We start from the raw sequence: 18,828 nt of genomic DNA, 5'->3' as shown, positions 1-18,828 counted from the left end.
ATTATAAGTTAAGTTCATGCCAACCCACCTACTCTATATCTATCTTTCATGATTTTCGATTGATTCAAATTAGATTCTACATACCAAATATAGAAACATATGATATTAAATATAATTATGAATCGATAATATTATCTAATCTAAGAACAATTATATGTCGATATACAACAAATTCAAATCCGTATATAAAAGTAGAAAACCATACCCATTTTAAACTTTTATATGTTTAAACTATTTTTTTTGTACTCTATTCTATGCTTTAGTACTTGATGATACAATTCAAATATAATTTTTGATAAAATTATGTATACTAATAATAAATATTAATTTTTTAATAGATATGACAAATCCCGTGATTAATTCAAACTTTTGCCCTTAATGTCCGACACTCATACCTATATATATTTAGCCCTTGTGCTGTTGTGAACTCTATTATATTATGCTTTAGTACTCGATGAAACAATTTAAAAATAATTTTCAATAAAATTATATACATTAATAATAATAGTAAAATTATACGTATTTATTTTAAATATACAAATAAATATATATTTGATATATATCATTATCTGATTGAGTAATTTTAAACTAAAAATAAAATAATATCTAATTATACGATGATACATATAAATATATATTAATTTATATACTTAAAACAAATACATATAATATTGTTATTGATAATAAATATTAACCTTTCAATAAACATGGCAAATCCCGTAATTAATTCAAACTCCCGCCCTCAATGTCCGGCCCCGAGACCTATATATATTTAGCCCTTGCACTTGCCGTTCTCTAGATTGATCGAAACTCAAAATACAATTTTTTGGCTCTCGATTTTCTTTCTCACATTTCTTCCCTCTTTGATTTCTCTTTCATTTTATCGCTCAATTTCTCTCATTTTTTTCGATCATTTTCTTCAAATCTTCCTCTCACTTCACTTTCGTAAGCTCCAGCAATCCCTTCTTTCTCGCTCCATCCTTCGTTCATTCCTCACTTCGACTTCGAAAACTGATTTCGCGTTCACGAAAGCGAAACCCTAACCCTAACGTGTGGCCTCGCAGGCGGTTACGAGCGAGAAGACTCCGATTAGGAGTGAAAACTCACATTTCGGAGTCGAGTATCGTGTGAAAAAGTGAGAAGCGTGAGTTTTTGTAATTTTTTGTTTCAGGCTATGTTGTCTTGATTTCGGTGGTTAATTGAACTGTTTGTGAGTTCTAAATCGTATTTTGGTTTGAATTATGTATGAAATTTTAGTGTTGTGAAATTTTTTAGTTCTGGTCCGACATTTTTATTCTTTTTATGACGACGAAACTCTAACCCTAACCCTAGATTATAGCGGTAATAGGTACGTGAGAAGGGGTAAGACTCTGATTAGGAGTTGAATCTAGATTTTTCAGTTAACAATCATCGTGTTGAAGCCTAATGATCATGAGCTTTTTGCAATTGATATTCTAGGTTAAGTTTGTTGATTTTGGTGGCTAATTGAACTGTTTGGGAGTTTTAGTAACTCAAAGTTGGTTCGAATTAAGTTTGAATCTAAACTGTAGTGGAATTTTCAACTGCAAGTGCTAATTGATTTTTGTCTTGTTTGCAAGGAGGAAACCCTAATTCTTGTTCTAGATTCAACAGCAGCATAGTACAGGGGTAAAACCGTAATTAGGGTATCATGTCACATTTTGGAGTGATACTTTGGAATTTGACTGTGTTTATTTCTCTGGTTTACGTTTGATTGATTTTTGTGGTTGTTTGAATTGTTTTGGAGTTTATGGAAGTGTAGCTTCGTAAAGTGGGGAATTGGAAGTTTTGTTGAATTTATTTGTTTAGAGGTTTTTTTCTTTCCCTCGGTTAGAAGTACTAAAACTATTATTTTCAGGTTGTTCAAAGGCTAGATTGGATGGCTATTGGTGGCTGAGGCTAATTGGGGGTTTGTTGAAGCATTCTGTTTTTGATTGAGAATAGTTAGTTTTCTTCACATACTTCATTGAATTCTTTGATTATTCATCTTTGAGTTTATTGTGAACTCTGAGTTAGCTTTAGATTAGACTTTAAAGTGATAAGTTAAAGTTTTCAAATTGATGTTTGTCTTACTGACCTCTTATATTACTATCATTTATCTTAGATTATCTGTCTGGCTGATTGTTCATAGATGTACAACACATGCTTATGTGTACATGATTTTGAAATTTATTAAATTTGGATTGTTGATGTTTGAGTGATGTTCGTTGAGAGCCAGAAATGTGAGCCTTCTGTGTTCAACTTTTTAAATTTTATTTGCTTTTGAAATTTACTGGAATTTGGCAGAATTATTTTTTGTCATCTAACTCATAGTTTCGAGTGAGGCACATCAAGTATCATATAGAATTTTTCATCTCTTTTGAAGCTCTGACTTCAATTTTTTTCTATGTATGTGTTTATAAGAGATCTGGATGTGTAGTGGTTGGAATTGTTGTCTAGTGTGACTTGAAATTCTTATTCCTGGCTTTAACAGCACATTGATTTTATGCTTCAGTTATAGAATAAAAATCACTTTAATTATATGGTTTAAGTAAATTGGGTGTATTCAGTACATTTTTAGGTTTCGATGACTTACACTTTGGAGATGGATCCTTCTCTATATTCATTTGACATTCAAATAATTTGCGAAACATTCCTATTGCTCTTTGAATGCATTTTAGCTTTGGATTAAAGAGTTCCTAACATAAATGACTGCGTCATATGATTTAAGAAGTTATTTTTTCTAAGCTTAATGTCTAACATAGTCTGAAGTTTGTTATTTTATTTCAATGAGGAATTTGTTTTAAGATTCTTTTCGTAGGAATAATGAAATAATGATATGTCATAAGTCTGGCCTGATGAAATATCAATGAAGAGAATTGTATCTTTGTGTACTTCATGGTCTGCTTACGGTTAATTTACTGGCCATTTTCTGTTATGCAGACTAGTTGTGACCCTGTGCAGTTTCATCAGATGGCTGAAAATCGTAATGGAAATGCCCAAGCTCCAAATGGCGCTGGAGGAGGAAGTGCTTATTCCATTAATTTGGAGAACTTTACCACACGATTGAAGTACCTTTATTCGCACTGGAATAGGAACAAATCTGATGCCTGGGGTTCAGCTGATGTCCTTGCTATAGCAACACCTCCAGCTTCAGAAGATTTGCGCTACCTGAAATCGTCAGCCCTTAACATATGGCTGCTGGGTTATGAGTTCCCAGAGACTATAATGGTTTTCATGAAGAAGCAGATTCATTTCTTGTGTAGCCAGAAGAAGGCTTCTCTGCTTGGAGTTGTGAAGCGGTCTGCTAGGGAGGCAGTGGGTGTTGATGTTGTTATCCATGCCAAGGCAAAGACTGATGATGGTGTTGAATTGATGAATGCTATATTTAGTGCTATACGTGCTCAGTCAAAGGTAGATGGCAATGATAGCCCTGTAGTTGGATACATAGCAAGAGAGACTCCTGAAGGGAAACTTTTGGAGACATGGGCCGAAAAACTGAAGAATACAGGATTTCAGCTTGGTGACATAACCAATGGGTTGTCTGAACTGTTTGCTGTTAAGGACCCAGATGAGATTATGAATGTGAAGAAAGCTGGTTACTTGACTTATAATGTTATGAACAGAATTGTTGTTCCAAAACTTGAGAATGTTATTGATGAGGAAAAGAAAGTCACTCATTCTTCGTTGATGGATGAGGCAGAGAAGGCGATACTGGAACCTACAAAAGCTGGGGTGAAGCTGAGGGCAGAGAATGTTGACATATGTTATCCTCCCATATTTCAGAGTGGAGGGCAGTTTGATCTCAGACCTAGTGCTGCCAGCAATGATGAGTTCTTGTACTATGATTCTGGAAGTGTAATTATTTGTGCAGTTGGTTGCCGGTATAACAGTTATTGCTCAAATATTGCCAGGTCTTATTTGATTGATGCGACACCTTTGCAGAGCAAGGCTTATGAGGTTCTTCTGAAAGCCCATGAAGCTGCTATTGCTGCTTTGAAGCCTGGGAACAAGGTCAGTGCAGCTTACCTAGCAGCACTCTCTGTGGTTGAGAAGGATGCGCCAGAACTGGTTCCTAATCTGACAAAATCTGCTGGCACAGGCATTGGCCTTGAGTTTAGAGAGTCAGGCTTGAATCTGAATGCAAAGAATGATAGAGTTATCAAAGAGAAAATGATTTTTAATGTATCAATTGGTTTCCAGAATTTGCCCAACCAGACCAAAAAATCAAAGAGTGAGATCTTCTCTCTGTTAGTTGCTGACACTGTTGTTGTTGGTGAAAAAAATCCAGATGTGGTAACTTCTAAGAGTTCTAAAGCTCTTAAGGATATAGCTTATTCATTTAATGAGGATGAGGAGGTAGAAGAAAGGCAAAGTGTAAAAGCTGAGGCTAATGGCATGGATGCCTTCCCATCTAAGACAACACTCAGGTCTGATAATCAGGAGATTTCAAAGGAGGAACAGCGGAGGCAGCACCAGGCTGAGCTTGCTCGTCAAAAGAATGAAGAAACTGCCAGGAGACTTGCTGGTGTTGGAAGTGGAGCTGGAGATAGTCGATCTGCTGCTAGAACAACAACAGACTTGATTGCATATAAGAATGTCAATGATCTCCCACCTCCAAGAGATTTGATGATACAGATTGACCAGAAGAATGAGGCAGTGCTCTTGCCTATTTATGGAAGTATGGTACCATTCCATGTAGCTACCATAAGGACAGTTTCCAGCCAGCAAGACACAAACCGGAATTGTTATATTCGCATCATATTTAATGTTCCTGGGACCCCATTCAATCCCCATGACACAAACTCTTTGAAATTTCAAGGGGCAATCTATCTGAAGGAGGTTTCCTTCCGATCTAAGGATCCAAGGCACATTAGTGAAGTTGTGGGGCTGATTAAAACACTTCGTCGTCAAGTTATGGCCAGGGAGTCTGAGAGAGCTGAGAGGGCCACTTTGGTTACACAAGAAAAACTTCAACTTGCTGGTAACAGATTCAAGCCCATAAGATTGCATGACCTTTGGATTCGACCAATTTTTGGAGGCCGTGGAAGAAAGATAACAGGTACACTTGAAGCTCACGTGAATGGGTTTAGATATTCTACTTCTAGACCTGAAGAGCGAGTGGACATTATGTTTGGTAACATAAAACATGCTTTTTTCCAGCCTGCTGAAAAGGAAATGATCACCCTTCTCCACTTCCATTTGCACAACCATATCATGGTGGGAAACAAGAAAACCAAAGATGTGCAGTTTTATGTTGAGGTGATGGACACAGTTCAAACAATTGGAGGTGGTAAGAGATCTGCCTATGATCCAGATGAGATTGAAGAAGAACAACGAGAGAGGGCTAGGAAGAACAAGATTAATATGGATTTTCAAAGCTTTGTGAATCGAGTAAATGATCTTTGGGGGCAGCCTCAATTCAGTGGGCTTGACCTTGAATTTGATCAGCCTCTGAGAGATCTTGGCTTCCATGGAGTGCCGCACAAGTCCTCTGCCTTCATTGTTCCTACTTCAAGCTGCTTGGTTGAGCTGATAGAGACTCCTTTTCTGGTGGTCAGTCTAAGTGAGATTGAGATTGTTAACCTTGAGAGAGTTGGTCTTGGACAGAAAAATTTTGACATGACCGTTGTCTTTAAAGACTTCAAGCGTGATGTTTTGAGGATTGATTCCATCCCTTCCTCATCACTTGATAGCATCAAGGAATGGCTTGACACCACAGACATCAAGTATTATGAAAGTAGGTTGAATCTCAACTGGCGGCAGATATTGAAGACAATCACTGATGATCCTCAGAGCTTTGTAGCTGACGGGGGTTGGGAATTCTTAAATCTGGAAGCCAGTGATTCAGAGTCTGAGAACTCAGAAGAATCAGATCAGGGTTATGAACCATCAGATATGGAGGAGGAATCTGTCTCAGTCGATGATGATTCCAACAGTGAATCACTGGTGGAATCCGAGGATGAAGAGGAAGAAGACTCAGAAGAAGACTCAGAAGAGGAGAAAGGAAAGACATGGGAGGAGTTAGAGAGGGAAGCCAGCAATGCTGACAGAGAAAAAGGAGATGATTCAGACAGTGAAGTAGAGAGGAAGAGAAGAAAGATGAAAGCCTTCTCCAAGTCCCGAGCACCTCCAGGCAGCAGCAGTTTCCAAAAACGTCCTAAATTGAGGTGAGAATGAAGTTTTTACCCATTGCTTGCTGATGATTTAGAATGCAGTAGTTCTAACGTAGCTTGGGATTATGGAATTCTTAGTGGTTGTCGGTAGATGCTGGGCATATTTGATCAATGTCTATCTAGATTTTTGCCATGTACATCAGTGGAAATTAGTTTCAGTTGTTCTGTCGATGTTATCAGAATTGGGCTGTTTGTCTAGCTTATATTAAATAGTAGTATGTTTTAAGGTCTAAGTATTCATCTGTTTCCTTATATCAGATGAATGTGTTATACAATTGCTAGTTCAAACGATTAGTTTCTTACTACTGTACTGGCCTGGTATCATTACCAGGTGGATCTTAAGTTGCAGAAACTAATTATGCATAATTACCTTTTTCATAATTTCATAATTATGCATAATTTTGTTATATTCACTAATTATGCTTGGGATTAATTATGCATAATTAACATAAGATAAATTTTGTGCATAAAATACAGAGATGCAACCAAGACCATTTAAAATTCTATACACATTCTCCGAAAAATTCCTGCATCTGAAGCTGTTGCTTTAGTTGCCGGAATCCTCAGAACCACCACTGGCAAACTTCCTAGCAGTTTCTTCATTTTTTTGGTCAGGCAAGTTTAGCCTGTTGCTACATTCAAAGCACTTGGACATCTCCTGATTATCTGACCTCAGGGTTGCCTTGTACAAGGCAGGCTTGCCATTGCCACCTTTATCGGCTGTTCTGATTTCTTGTCTTTAGGGTTGGATCCAAACTAAGTTGACATGGGCTTGAAAATTGGTTCGGGTTGATTTGAATGTATTTATTTTGAATTTAAATTGAATTCGAGTTATAAGGTTTGATTTGTTTTTAGAATTGAATCAAATTTAAGTAAGAGAGAGTTTAACTCGATTTGGTTTGTGAGTCGAGTAGATGGTTCGATTTAGTTTGAATTTGTCTCATCACTTGATTTGAATTAAATTAAGTGTTTGTAAAATGATATTGTTTTGTTTAAAATTGACAATTTTTAACACGATTTGTGAACTCAATTCAACACAAAAAAAATTGGGTCAGGGTTAAATTTTTCAGACAAAAAATTTTTCGAGTCAATCTGACATCATTCGAAATTACATTCGGAAATGTTACGGTTTACACGAAAATAACTCGATATGAGACGAATTAATTTGAATATTTTATAGAAATAATACATTAATAAAATTTATTATAAATAAATTATAAAAATGTTGAAAGATAATATCAATAATAATTAAAATTTTTATAGATTGTATATAATTATAGTTATTCATATATATTTTTTTAATTTAAATATTTTATTTTATTATTAATTAGTAAAAATGTTATTTGGTTAGCTAAAGTATTGACGTATTTTATGGAGCTTCTACGCCTACTCAAGCAAAGAAGTTCCATTCCGCTTCTTTTGGAACCTTAAGGGGATGATTGGTTAAATGCATATAAAAATTATTTTATTAATCTATCATTTATTATTTGTATTACTTTATTTAAATTTTAAATAATAAAATATTTTAATAATTTTTTATTATTAATGATAACATAAGAGGTAATATAAGAGATTATCTGATTATCATCTTTATTTTAAATATAAAAAAGTTATTAAGATAATTTTGATTTTATTATAATTATACCCTTATCTATTTTTTTAGGTAAAAATAATTTTATTTTTAATTAATGCAGTAACCCTATACAAAATATTTTAAAATAATTAAATTTTAAGACAATTAAGTAAAATAATATACTAAAATCCAGATAATCGAATAAAGCTGCTAATAGCCAAAAACCAATATCAATTCCAATCCAAAATCCAAAATTTCACATAAAAAAGAGAAAGAGGGAAAAAAAGTAAGTCACCTCTGCTTCGTTGAATCAATGTCTCTGAATCGTGATCCTTGGATTAAAAACCAGAACTTTGCTTACAAATGAAAGCCACCAGATGAGGAAACAAGTAATGAACAAAGGCGAACACAGGAAGTATCCATGTGAGAGCAAAATTGTGAGAAAGAGAAATTAAAGAAAGTCGAAATTTCAAAGGGAAATTAAAGAAAGCCACTAGATGGATTGATTGATTAAGGGTTGTAATGAACTGAGCTGCTTAAACAACCCTTGGTTCGAGTTCAACTCAAATTAAAAATAACTTGATTGAAGTTCGGTTTGAATTTTTCAAGTCAACATTAAAGATGGTTTAAGTTTGATTTGAATGAAAATAATTTGTTCTAGTTTGATTCAAATTTACGGTTCAATTTCATTGCTCCGATATGCGGCTTAGATTTTTAGCTTGAATTCGTGATGTATTGACAAAACAACATCGTTTAAGAATTATTTAATATAATTCGAATTAAGTCATGATCAAATTCGAATCGAACTGAGTTATCTATCTAACTTGCTAGTCAAACTGAGCTAAATTCTCTGTAGTTTGAGTTCAGTTCGGTTTTAAAACGAATAGAATCTCTTAACTAGAATTCGATATATGTTACATAGAAAACAAAAACGTTTTTAAACTAGTTCATCAATTCACTGTTTAGAGTTTTCTACATTTACTTTTTACGGGAAAGGTTTTAAAGATTGTTCTGGTAATATATATTTTATTATTTATATTATTTTGTTTGGTTTATAAGTAATAAAATATTACGGTAATCTTCTATTACTAATGGTGATTTGACAAATAATATAAAAAATAATCTGATTATCACTTCTACCTTAAGTATTAAAGGATTATCAAGATAATTTTGATTTTTTTTATAATTATATTTTTGTTTATTATTTTTTATAACAAAAATAACTTCATTTTCAATTAATATAACTAACATAAAAAATATTTTAAAATAATCATATTAAAGGGCGTTTAAGTAAAATAATATATTAATATTTTTTTTTGTTTCTTTTAATTAAATACAGTAATTATTTATACTTCTCAAATTTTATAAAACATAATAATAATTTATATTTAGTAATACTCTAAATAATATATTTTTAAGAGAATATTTCAATTTTGGTAATAAAACATTACCCAAACCAAATGCTCGTGTTATTGAGTATTTTAAAATATTAATTTTATATATCTTATAATATTTATTATTTTTATTTATATTATATCATATTATAAAATACATATTATATATTATTCGACATTAATAATTACGAATTAATTTCCAAACATTTGGGGCTAAGCCCCCGTTTTATCCTTTGGTGCAAGGGCAAAAGAAATATTTCCAACCTAAGGTTTGTTGAGATAACAGATAGCGACCTTTGAAAAAGCTCCATTTAACCCTTTTGTAAAGTAATAACAAAAACACTCTCGTAAATTAAATATTTCAATTACGTATGCGTTGATGAAAGCATACTTTATCTTGATATAAATTTGATTGCTTTATCAAGTCTTCCTCCACAGATTCCTCGTTGCCATTGTACTGACTCTACTTCATCTTCTTCTTCGGGGGAAGAACGGGAAGTGGAAGATGGTAAAATTGGACAAGTAGGAGAAGAGAAATCTTTTGGTTGTGGGTTGAGAAATAATCCCTCGAAAAGTTTCAGACTTGCTGATCCTGAGTTTTCTTTTGCTGTAGAATCTGTGTCTGATGTTGCTCAAGACAGAGAGTGAGGCCGAGTCAACTCGAGACGATCTAAAAGAACGAGAGAAAAGAATGGGTGTGTATTTGGCTTTTTCAAAATTAAGGGTGAGTACGTAATGTCAAAAAACATTGGGTGAAAACAGTGCTTTGCCCGTGTTTCAATTCTACTTAGGACTCCCGTGAGCCCCTTCTCCAACTCTAATGCCTCGTTTCAGGCTATGGCGAAGCGCCTAAACGACGCCGTACACAAGCTCCAACTCTCGTTACTCGAAGGCGTATCCACTGATTACCAGCTCTATACCACCGGCTCGCTCCTTTCCAACAGCGACTACAACGACGTGGTAACGGAACGAACAATCGCGAACCTCTGTGGCTACCCGCTCTGCTCGCATCCCCTGCCGCCGTCGGATTCTTGAAAACACAAAGGGCGGTACCGCATCTCGCTGAAGGAGCACAAAGTGTACGACCTCCAGGAGGTGTACTTGTTCTGCTCCACGAGTTGTCTGGTGAACAGTAAGGCATTCTTGGCGGGTTTGGGGGAGGCGAGGGTTAGGGTTGTGGACGAGAGGACGATTGAAGAGGTTTTGAAGGTGGTTGGCGCAGAGAGTGCTGTGGAGAGTGAGGTGGTGAGGAAGTTTGGGGAGCTGGAGATAAGGGAGAAGGATAGGGGGGAAGGTGAAGTTGGGGAAGTTGGAGCTGGGCCTTCAGATGCTGTTGAAGGGTTCGTTCCGAAGGCCAAGTATAAGCCAAAGACGAGAAAGGTCAAAAGGGAAAAGAATGAAGGTATACATCTAGTTTAGTTGATTGTTTTTAATCGTTCTGCTAATTATTGTAGGCCCTTTCTAGTGATTGAATTGAAATGTGTCAGCAAGATAGGTTTTATTTATTGGTGATTGAGGTTGCTTGGTAAGTTTGGAAGTATAATGTTGCATAGTTTGAGTGTTTATCCTGAGTAATTTGTTATATTGTGTGGAATTTCATTATTACTTGTTACATTGTCTTGTTGTTTTACATGTTATGTAGTGGTTTTGCTCAATTTCTACTTGTAAATTGTTATTTTAGCATTGCATGAAATGATAGTAAACTAAGTGATATAGATTTTGTTTAGTAACAAGGGTTACTTGAAAGTGTAATGTTGCATACATTTAGTGTTTCTTATGAGTGGTTCATCTCCAGTGGCATTGCAGACCTGCTTGTCATGTTAGTTTATCTTTTACATGTTAGCAATTTTCTGTACTTAATTACTTACCAAGAAATAATTCTTTACTTAATTCTTGTTAAATATTATTTTGAGGATTAATGAATTAATGATGAAGGAAGTTATATTGGCTTTGTTTAGTTGCTAGGATTATTGAAGTAATGTTGCACATTCTTTAGGGGGCGTTTGGTTACTGGTTTTTAAGATTACCTTGGTAATCTATGTTTTATTCATTTGTTTGGTTTGTCAGTAATAAAAAATTACAGTAATCTTCTATTACCAATGCTGACGTGGCAGGTAATATATGTAGTAATCTGATTACTACCTTTACCTTAGGTATTTAAAGATTACCAAGGTAATCTTGATTTTATTATAATTATATTATTATTTATTAATTTTTTGAGACAAAAAAAATTATTTTTAATTAATACGATAAATAATATAAAAAATATTTAAAAATAATTATATTTAAAGGCATTTAAATAAAATAATTTATTAGTAATCTTTTAGTACCTTCAACCAAACACAATAATTATTTATACTTACCAAATTTTATCAAACATAGTAATCATTTATACCCAGTAATCTTCTAAGTAATCTATCTTCAAGGTAATCTTTCTATTTTGGTAATAAAATATTACCCAAACCAAACGCCCCCTTAGTTTTATCCCCTTGGTGATGTGCCTTCATTTGTGGAATTTTTTGTACTACACCTATTTATTAGTGTTAGCTTTTTGTTGAACTCGATTTGGTTTGGACTAATTTTAGTGTGTTCTTGGATTGGGAAATAGGATAGGATAAGGCGAAGAGCAAGTCTTCTCTTGAGAAAAACAAAGGCATGCAATTTTCTTACTCTCTTGCTGTGTTAATAGTCATGTTAGCATTCAGAGATATATGATATTACAAATGGTATCTTGGGACTAATTAGTGAAGATGAATTGTTATTGAACAAAAAAAAATTACTTTTACATTTTAATATTTTACCGTATATTAATATACCATGACATTAATAATATTGAATGTTAAGAATCAAGCAACTGTCATAGCCTTTTTTTAAGAAAATTCCAAGTACTATTGCAAATGAGAATAGAAGTTTGCATGGTCAACCAGGTGTCCACTGCAAGAGGAATAAATATTTACAAAAAATTCAAGAGTGTTATAGGCTTTTTCCTTTTTTAAGGTTTAGAGTTTTTTGAAATGCATATGCTCTTTGCATTTTGTCAGTCAAATTCCAGGCATGGTACTGTACCGTGAAAGTATATTTGAATTTTAGTGCAATAGGCTTTCTTACTGTATAGGGATGGTATACTTACACTTGAAAAATACGAAAGATTCTGTTGAACTTGATGTGTTTTGCCTGAAATTCCTTAACATGGTTTGGAGAAGAGGTGAACTAAGTTTGAAAAATGGGTGAAGATGTGTCTTGCAGGAGGGTTTATGATAGATTCTATGGAACTAATGGGTGAATTCTAAATTTTTATAAGATTTTTCTGATCAATTTTCAGAAGAAGACAGCTTTCTATGAAATTTGGAACAATGATGTTTGCATGATCTTTACGTTAGCCAAACCTTAGTTGAGGCAAATGAAAAGTTTCCCAAGCATTATGAAATTTTATGGAAGATAAAGATATTTAAAATTTTAGGAAAAGCATTTTCTGTAAATTGAGGGCCTGTTTTTTGATGGAAAATTTATGAAAGTCTTCCTCTAGATAAATTTAAATTGTCCTTAAAATTTGAGTCAGCTGGGAATTTTTATTGCAGGGGTTAGTGCTAAGACTAATAAGCAAAATAGTAAAAAGGATACATTTTTTAGTGATGTGAATTTCATGAGTACGATAATCATGAATGATGAATATAGCATTTCGAAAGTACCTTCTGGTTCGATTGGTATGACATCCTAGTTGAAATATGAAGAATAAAAAACAACAGAGGATGGTAAAAACTTGGAGGCTCCACGTGCCACGTTGGGATCTTTAGCTTCCAAAACAGAAGATTCTGATACAATTATGATGGAATCAAGTGAGAAGAGTCAAAGTGCAAAAGATGAGCTTGCTATTCAAGAGTGAAAAAGGTCGAAAATTCGAACTCCTCATATGGTGTGGTCTGTCAACTCTTTTAGGAATTCACAATATGGCCTCCGAAGAATGTGTGGACAGTCGTTCAACGTGTGAAACAGTCGCACGGTGATCGTCTTGGTGCCGACGTAATATAGCAAAAAAGGAATCTACATGCTAAAATGGTATAAACAACTTTAAATGTGTTAGTTATTGGCAAATATATTAAACTTTTAACCGAATTTTATAGTATAGACAACTTACAATGTCGGTCGGTCAGTCACTGACATAAATCTATCACAAGCTGTAAAAAATTGTCATTCGATTTTGTCCCGATGAAGTAAACATCATGCGCGTCGGAAGCCGCAGCTCTGGTGTACCACGTGAGGAAAGATTTCTCACGCTCTGAGGCAGTGGATGAAATGGTCTTGAGTTGCCGTTTCGCTTTCTTTCTAAGTGGATTTGTATACGGGATGCAAACTAGCGGACCTTTCTAAACGATTCGATCGTGTGTTGTACAAATCAACTACAAGTTTTAAGAAACTAATAATTCATTATTTCATCATACATAACAATTAGATATTAATCGATTAATGTTACCTTCTCCATGTATGCAGGAGGAGGTTTGGTTGGAGAATCTTGAATGAGGGTCAAGTCCACCATGTGTGCTCCCTCGACGGACTGCAAAGTTATAATTTTTTTCATTCGTGATCAATATATATGATTATTTATATACTAATTTTAAATACTCGATACTTCAATCTGGATGGTCTCAGAAACGTTCTCCTGCAAGTCCTCCTTCAGTGATCTAATATCCGCTGTCATTTTGCGTGAGCTCGGGAGATCAGCAAGTAACCATAGTCGCTCGTCTTGAAAAAAAAAAGACAAAATATCATTAAATAAACATTATAATTGGGAAGATAAATCGATTAATGACATTTCTTAAAAAAACATAACCTCAACTTCTGGGAAAGGTGTTCAGGGAGAACCCTTGATCGATGAAATCTCAATGTGGGTTTCCTACACGCATGAAAAGAATAAAATGGTAAATGATATGTAGATATAAAATATAATATCTACATTAATTTTCATACCTCAAGTGGATGATTTGAAGCAATTGAAGATCCGATCGAAAGACCTTCATAAGGAAGACTCTATACGAATATATAAAATAAATTAATCGATAACAAAACAATCATAAAAATAAAGTTTCATTGATAAGTGATATGTCTCAGTTTGAACAGGTGATGTAATAGAAGGACCAATTGGTGTCCTCTCTTGGGGACTACCCTAAGGGAATAATAATAATAACTTAATCAGTAACATTTCATATATAATAATATTATAATATAATAACATTTAATATTAAATATAATTTTGAAATTACATACGGATCTTATTTGGCTGATGGGATGGTATTGCTGTATCAACGGGGGCGATCGTCTCGAGATTATCGTCCATCTCTTGTACGAATATAATTATAGTTATCAGAATAATAACGAAATATAATTTTTATAAGTAATAAATTAGAAATGGTTTGACAACCTGAACGACGGGGGCTGCACATGTACGCGTGACGAAGTCCTCTAAACGAGTCATACGATCTTGTAATCGAGCCACATTGTCGCGTAATTGAGTCATATGTAAATCCACATCGTTGCATAATCAAGTCATCTATGAAGACATCGTCAAAAAAACTTGAAATCTCACGTAAAATCGTAGCACCCCAGTGCGCCAATGTAGCATCTAATGTGAAAATACTAGGTGATACGGATGAGGGACACTGCTTGGTGGCATGATGGGAAGTACAGTCCTCCATTCCAGGATGGTCTGTGGTCAGTGAGCATTGAACTATATGGGAACATAGAGGCTGCTCTATAACAGGAGGTTGAATAGGCTCCTCATATGTCTCAAAAGTTTCGATGGGTAAATCTGAAGGTCTTGAGGTTGGTGAAGCCTCGTCTCCTGTCGCGAGAGGAATCGAAGATGAGGAGGAATCAACATCAGGTAAACCGGTGTACTCGCGAATCTCAGCATACCATGGTAAACTCTCCTCCATCGGTGATGGACGAAGGGGGAATGTGACATCCTCTTAATGATTAAAATATATAAGTTAAAATAATTACAACATTCAATGAATTAATTGATTTATTAATTAACGAGTACATACCGGATCACCAGTGAAAATACGACCTATATGAGTCCAATTAAAGACGTTCTATGTATATCACCTAAACATCCGTGGGGACGCATAGATATCAATAAGGTCAATCCAATCGTATAAGGTATCCAGCGTCTTGTATACCTAAAACTGTAAACCATTAATAATTTAAATAGATCAATTCGTATTTTTGTCAATTAATATATATAGTCAATAAATTAAAACTTACCTGAAATGTGAAAAGAAATCTGTATAGGTCGTATTTACACATTTTAGGCATCCGTTCATAGCACACTCTGTCACTCGCTTATGACAGACTCGTACGTCATCTGTCATACAAGAATGCCTCAAGGGTAGTTGTTAAACCTGTCTAGATGATCGACCAACTGTAAGTATTCTATTGATACTTTCTTTCGTCGATCATTCCCTAACAACACCATGTGAAGAATATATAGCAAGATCATCTTGACGGCGTCAATATCGTCATTCCCCCATGGTTTGACCAAGAAAACACGCTCTATGTCGTGATACTGCTTCTTTGGACAATCTCGAAAGTACATATCTCTGATCCTATATCCGAAGGTACAACATCACGACATAAAAAAATCAATTGAAAATCTGAAAATATGAATCGATATATTCTGAAAGGGTAAAAGTTGTACTTTCGTTCGAATGTGCAGTATCACGACAGAACGAATTTTCTTGTCTAGGTCGTGGGGGGATGACGATATTGACGCTGTCAAGATGGCTTTGCTATGTATTTTTCACATGGTGTTGTTAGGGAATAAGCAACGAAAGAAAGTATCCACGAAATACTTACAGTTGGTTGATCATCTAGACAGGTTTAACAACTACCCTTGAGGCATTCTTGTGTGACAGATGACGTACGAATCTATGTCATAAGCGAGTGACAGAGTGTGCTCCGGACAGATGCTTGAAATGCGTAAATACGATTCATACGGATTTTCTTTCGTATTTCAGATAAGTTTTAATTTATTGATTATATATATATTAATTGACAAAAGTACAAATTGATTTATTTAAATTGTTAATGGTTTACAGTTTTGGGTATATGAGACGCTGAATACCTTGTACGATTAGGTTGACCTTATTGATATCTATGCGTCCCTACGGATGTTTACATGGCGTACACGGAACATTCTTAGTTGGGCTCATATAGGTCGTATTTTCATTGGTGATTCGGTATGTATTCGTTAATAAGTCGATTAATTCATTGAATGTTGTAATTATTTTTACATATATATCTTCATCATTAAGAGGATGTCGCATTTCCCCTTCATCCATCACCGATGGAGGAAGGTTTACCATGGTATGTTGAGATTCGCGAGTGCACAAGTTTACCCGATGTTGATTCCTCCTCATCATCTTCGGTTTCTCTCGCGACAGGAGACGAGCTTCTCTAGCCTTAAGACCTTCAGATTTACCCATCGAGACTTTTGAGATATATGAGAAGCCTATTTAACCTCCTGTTATGGAGCAGTTTCTATGTCCCCTTATAATTCAAAGCTCACTGACCACAGACCATCTTGGAGTGGAGGCCTGTACTTCTCATCATGCCACCGAGCAGTGTCCCCTATTCGTATCACTCAGTATTTTCACATTAAATGTTACATTGGCGTACTGGGGTGTTACGATTTTACGTGAGTTTTATTGACGATATGTCTTCACAGATGACTTAGATTATGCGACGATATGGATTTACATATGACTCGAGTACGCGACGATGTGGCTCGATTATAAGATCGTATAACTCGTTTAGAGGACTTTGTCATGCGTACATGTGCAGCCCCGTCGTTCAGGTTGTTAAACTATTTCTAATTTATTACTTATAAAAATTGTATTTCGTTATTATTCTGATAACTATAATTATATTCGTACAGGAGAAGGACGACCTTTTTCATTGATACTGTAATAGCATCCCGTCAACCATATGAGGTCCATATGTAATAACAAAATTATATTTAATGTTAAATGTTATTATATTATAATATTTTTATGTATGAAATATCACTGATTAAGTTATTATTATTATTACCTTAGGGTAGTCACCAGGAGGGGGCACCGATTGACCTTCTGTTACATCACCTGTCCGAATTGAGGCATATAATTTACCGATGAAACTTTATTTTGATGATTGTTTTATTATCGATTAATTCATTTTATATATTCGTATAAGGTCTTCCTTATGAAGATCTTTCAATCAATCTCTGGTTGCTTCAAATCATGCACTTGAGGTATGAAAATTATTGTAGATATTATATTTTATATCTACATATCATTTATCATTTTGTGCTTTTTATGCATGTAGGGGTCGACATTGAGATATCATCGATTGAGGGTTTTCCTGAACACCTACCTTGTAAGTTGAGGTTATGTTTTTTTTTTAAATGTTATTAATCGATTTGTCTTTGTAATTATAATGTCTATTTAATGATGTTTTGTTTCTTTTTAGGACGAGCCACTATGATTACTTGCTGATATCCTAAACTCGAATAAAAAGACATTGGATATTAGTTCACTGGAGGAGAATTTTCAGAAGAACGTTTTTGAGACTATCCAAATTGAGGTATCGAATATTTAAAATTAGTATATAAATATTTATATATATTGGTCACGAATGAATAAAATTATAACTTTGCAGTTTGTCGTGGGAGCACATACGATGGACTTGACCCTCATTTAGGATTCTCCTGCCAAACCTCCTCCCGGATACATGGAGAAGGTAACATTAATCGATTAATGTATAATTGTTACGTAGGATGAAATAACGAATTATTAGTTTCTTGAAACTTTCAGTTGATTTGTACAGCACACCGTTGGATCGTTCGGAAGGGTCCGTTAGTTCGCAGCTGGTATATAAATCCACTCAGAGGGAGGGCAAAATGGTAACTCAAGACCATTCCATCCACTGTCTCAGAGCATGACGACTCTTTCCTTACGTGGTACACCAGAACTGCGGCTTCGGCTTTCGACGCACATGATGTTTACTTCATCGGGTTAAAGTCGAAGGACAGTTTTTGACAGCTTGTGGTAGATTTGTGTCAGTGGTTGATCGACAATGTAAGTTGTTTGTACTATAAAATTCGGTTAAAAGTTTGATATATTTGTTAATAACTAATACATTTGAAGTTGTTTATACCATTTTAGCATGTAGATTCCTTTTCGGCTATATTACGTTGGCATTAGGACGATCATTGTGCGACTGTTGCACAACGTTGGACGACTGTTCACACATTCTTCGGAGGCCATATTCTGATGCCTAGAAGAGTTGGCAGACCACACCATATGAGGAGTTTGAATTTTTGACATTTTTCACAAGGATGGTTGAGGCAGCGTACACCCCGGAGTTGTTTTACAAACCATAGGGGATGTGCGATAAAGTATAGTATATATGTATTTTCATAACATTTTACGTTGAATTAGTTGATAATCAATTGTATTTTGTCACTGTTTATAGGTTTACATTCTTATAAACTTCGATTGTACACATTAGGTGGTCGGGTAATAGATTTTTATGAGTAGTCGATTACCGTATATGATTTGAAGAATCATATTCGGGGAATATGAGGTGTCTGGAGCAGCAGATGCGAACGTACATGACATTCATACCCGCATTATTAGGGGTGATGAGCTTC

At 34.7% G+C, this 18,828-nt stretch overlaps 1 protein-coding gene and 1 long non-coding RNA gene across 11 annotated transcripts; both read left to right on the top strand.

Moving 5' to 3' along the window:
• The first annotated feature begins 804 nt into the window (after window positions 1-804).
• Window positions 805-6,554, top strand: LOC123208267 (FACT complex subunit SPT16-like). 6 transcript variants are annotated; one of them, XM_044625644.1, is made up of 3 exons: window positions 805-1,135; window positions 1,877-1,927; window positions 2,941-6,554. In XM_044625644.1, the coding sequence occupies exon 3, from the start codon at window positions 2,971-2,973 to the stop codon at window positions 6,169-6,171; it is 3,201 nt and encodes a 1,066-aa protein (XP_044481579.1). In that variant the 5' UTR covers window positions 805-1,135; window positions 1,877-1,927; window positions 2,941-2,970; the 3' UTR covers window positions 6,172-6,554. The 6 variants fall into 6 exon arrangements, with proteins under 6 accessions (XP_044481579.1, XP_044481576.1, XP_044481580.1 ...); XM_044625641.1 differs by having other exon boundaries at window positions 1,877-1,961; XM_044625645.1 differs by having other exon boundaries at window positions 805-1,144.
• Window positions 6,555-9,476: 2,922 nt separating this feature from the next.
• Window positions 9,477-18,686, top strand: LOC123208333. Of its 5 annotated transcripts, none has more exons than XR_006500762.1 (5): window positions 9,478-10,542; window positions 13,629-17,552; window positions 17,646-17,759; window positions 17,835-18,253; window positions 18,341-18,686. It is a non-coding gene; the product is annotated as an uncharacterized LOC123208333 (long non-coding RNA). The 5 variants fall into 5 exon arrangements; XR_006500760.1 differs by having other exon boundaries at window positions 13,629-17,759; window positions 17,835-17,915; window positions 18,003-18,253; XR_006500761.1 differs by having other exon boundaries at window positions 9,477-10,542; window positions 17,646-18,253.
• The last annotated feature ends 142 nt before the right edge of the window (window positions 18,687-18,828 follow it).

This window comes from Mangifera indica, chromosome 2 (genome assembly GCF_011075055.1).
Source record: "Mangifera indica cultivar Alphonso chromosome 2, CATAS_Mindica_2.1, whole genome shotgun sequence".
Lineage (NCBI taxonomy): Eukaryota > Viridiplantae > Streptophyta > Magnoliopsida > Sapindales > Anacardiaceae > Mangifera > Mangifera indica.
This window is presented reverse-complemented; position numbering and strand designations above follow the sequence as displayed.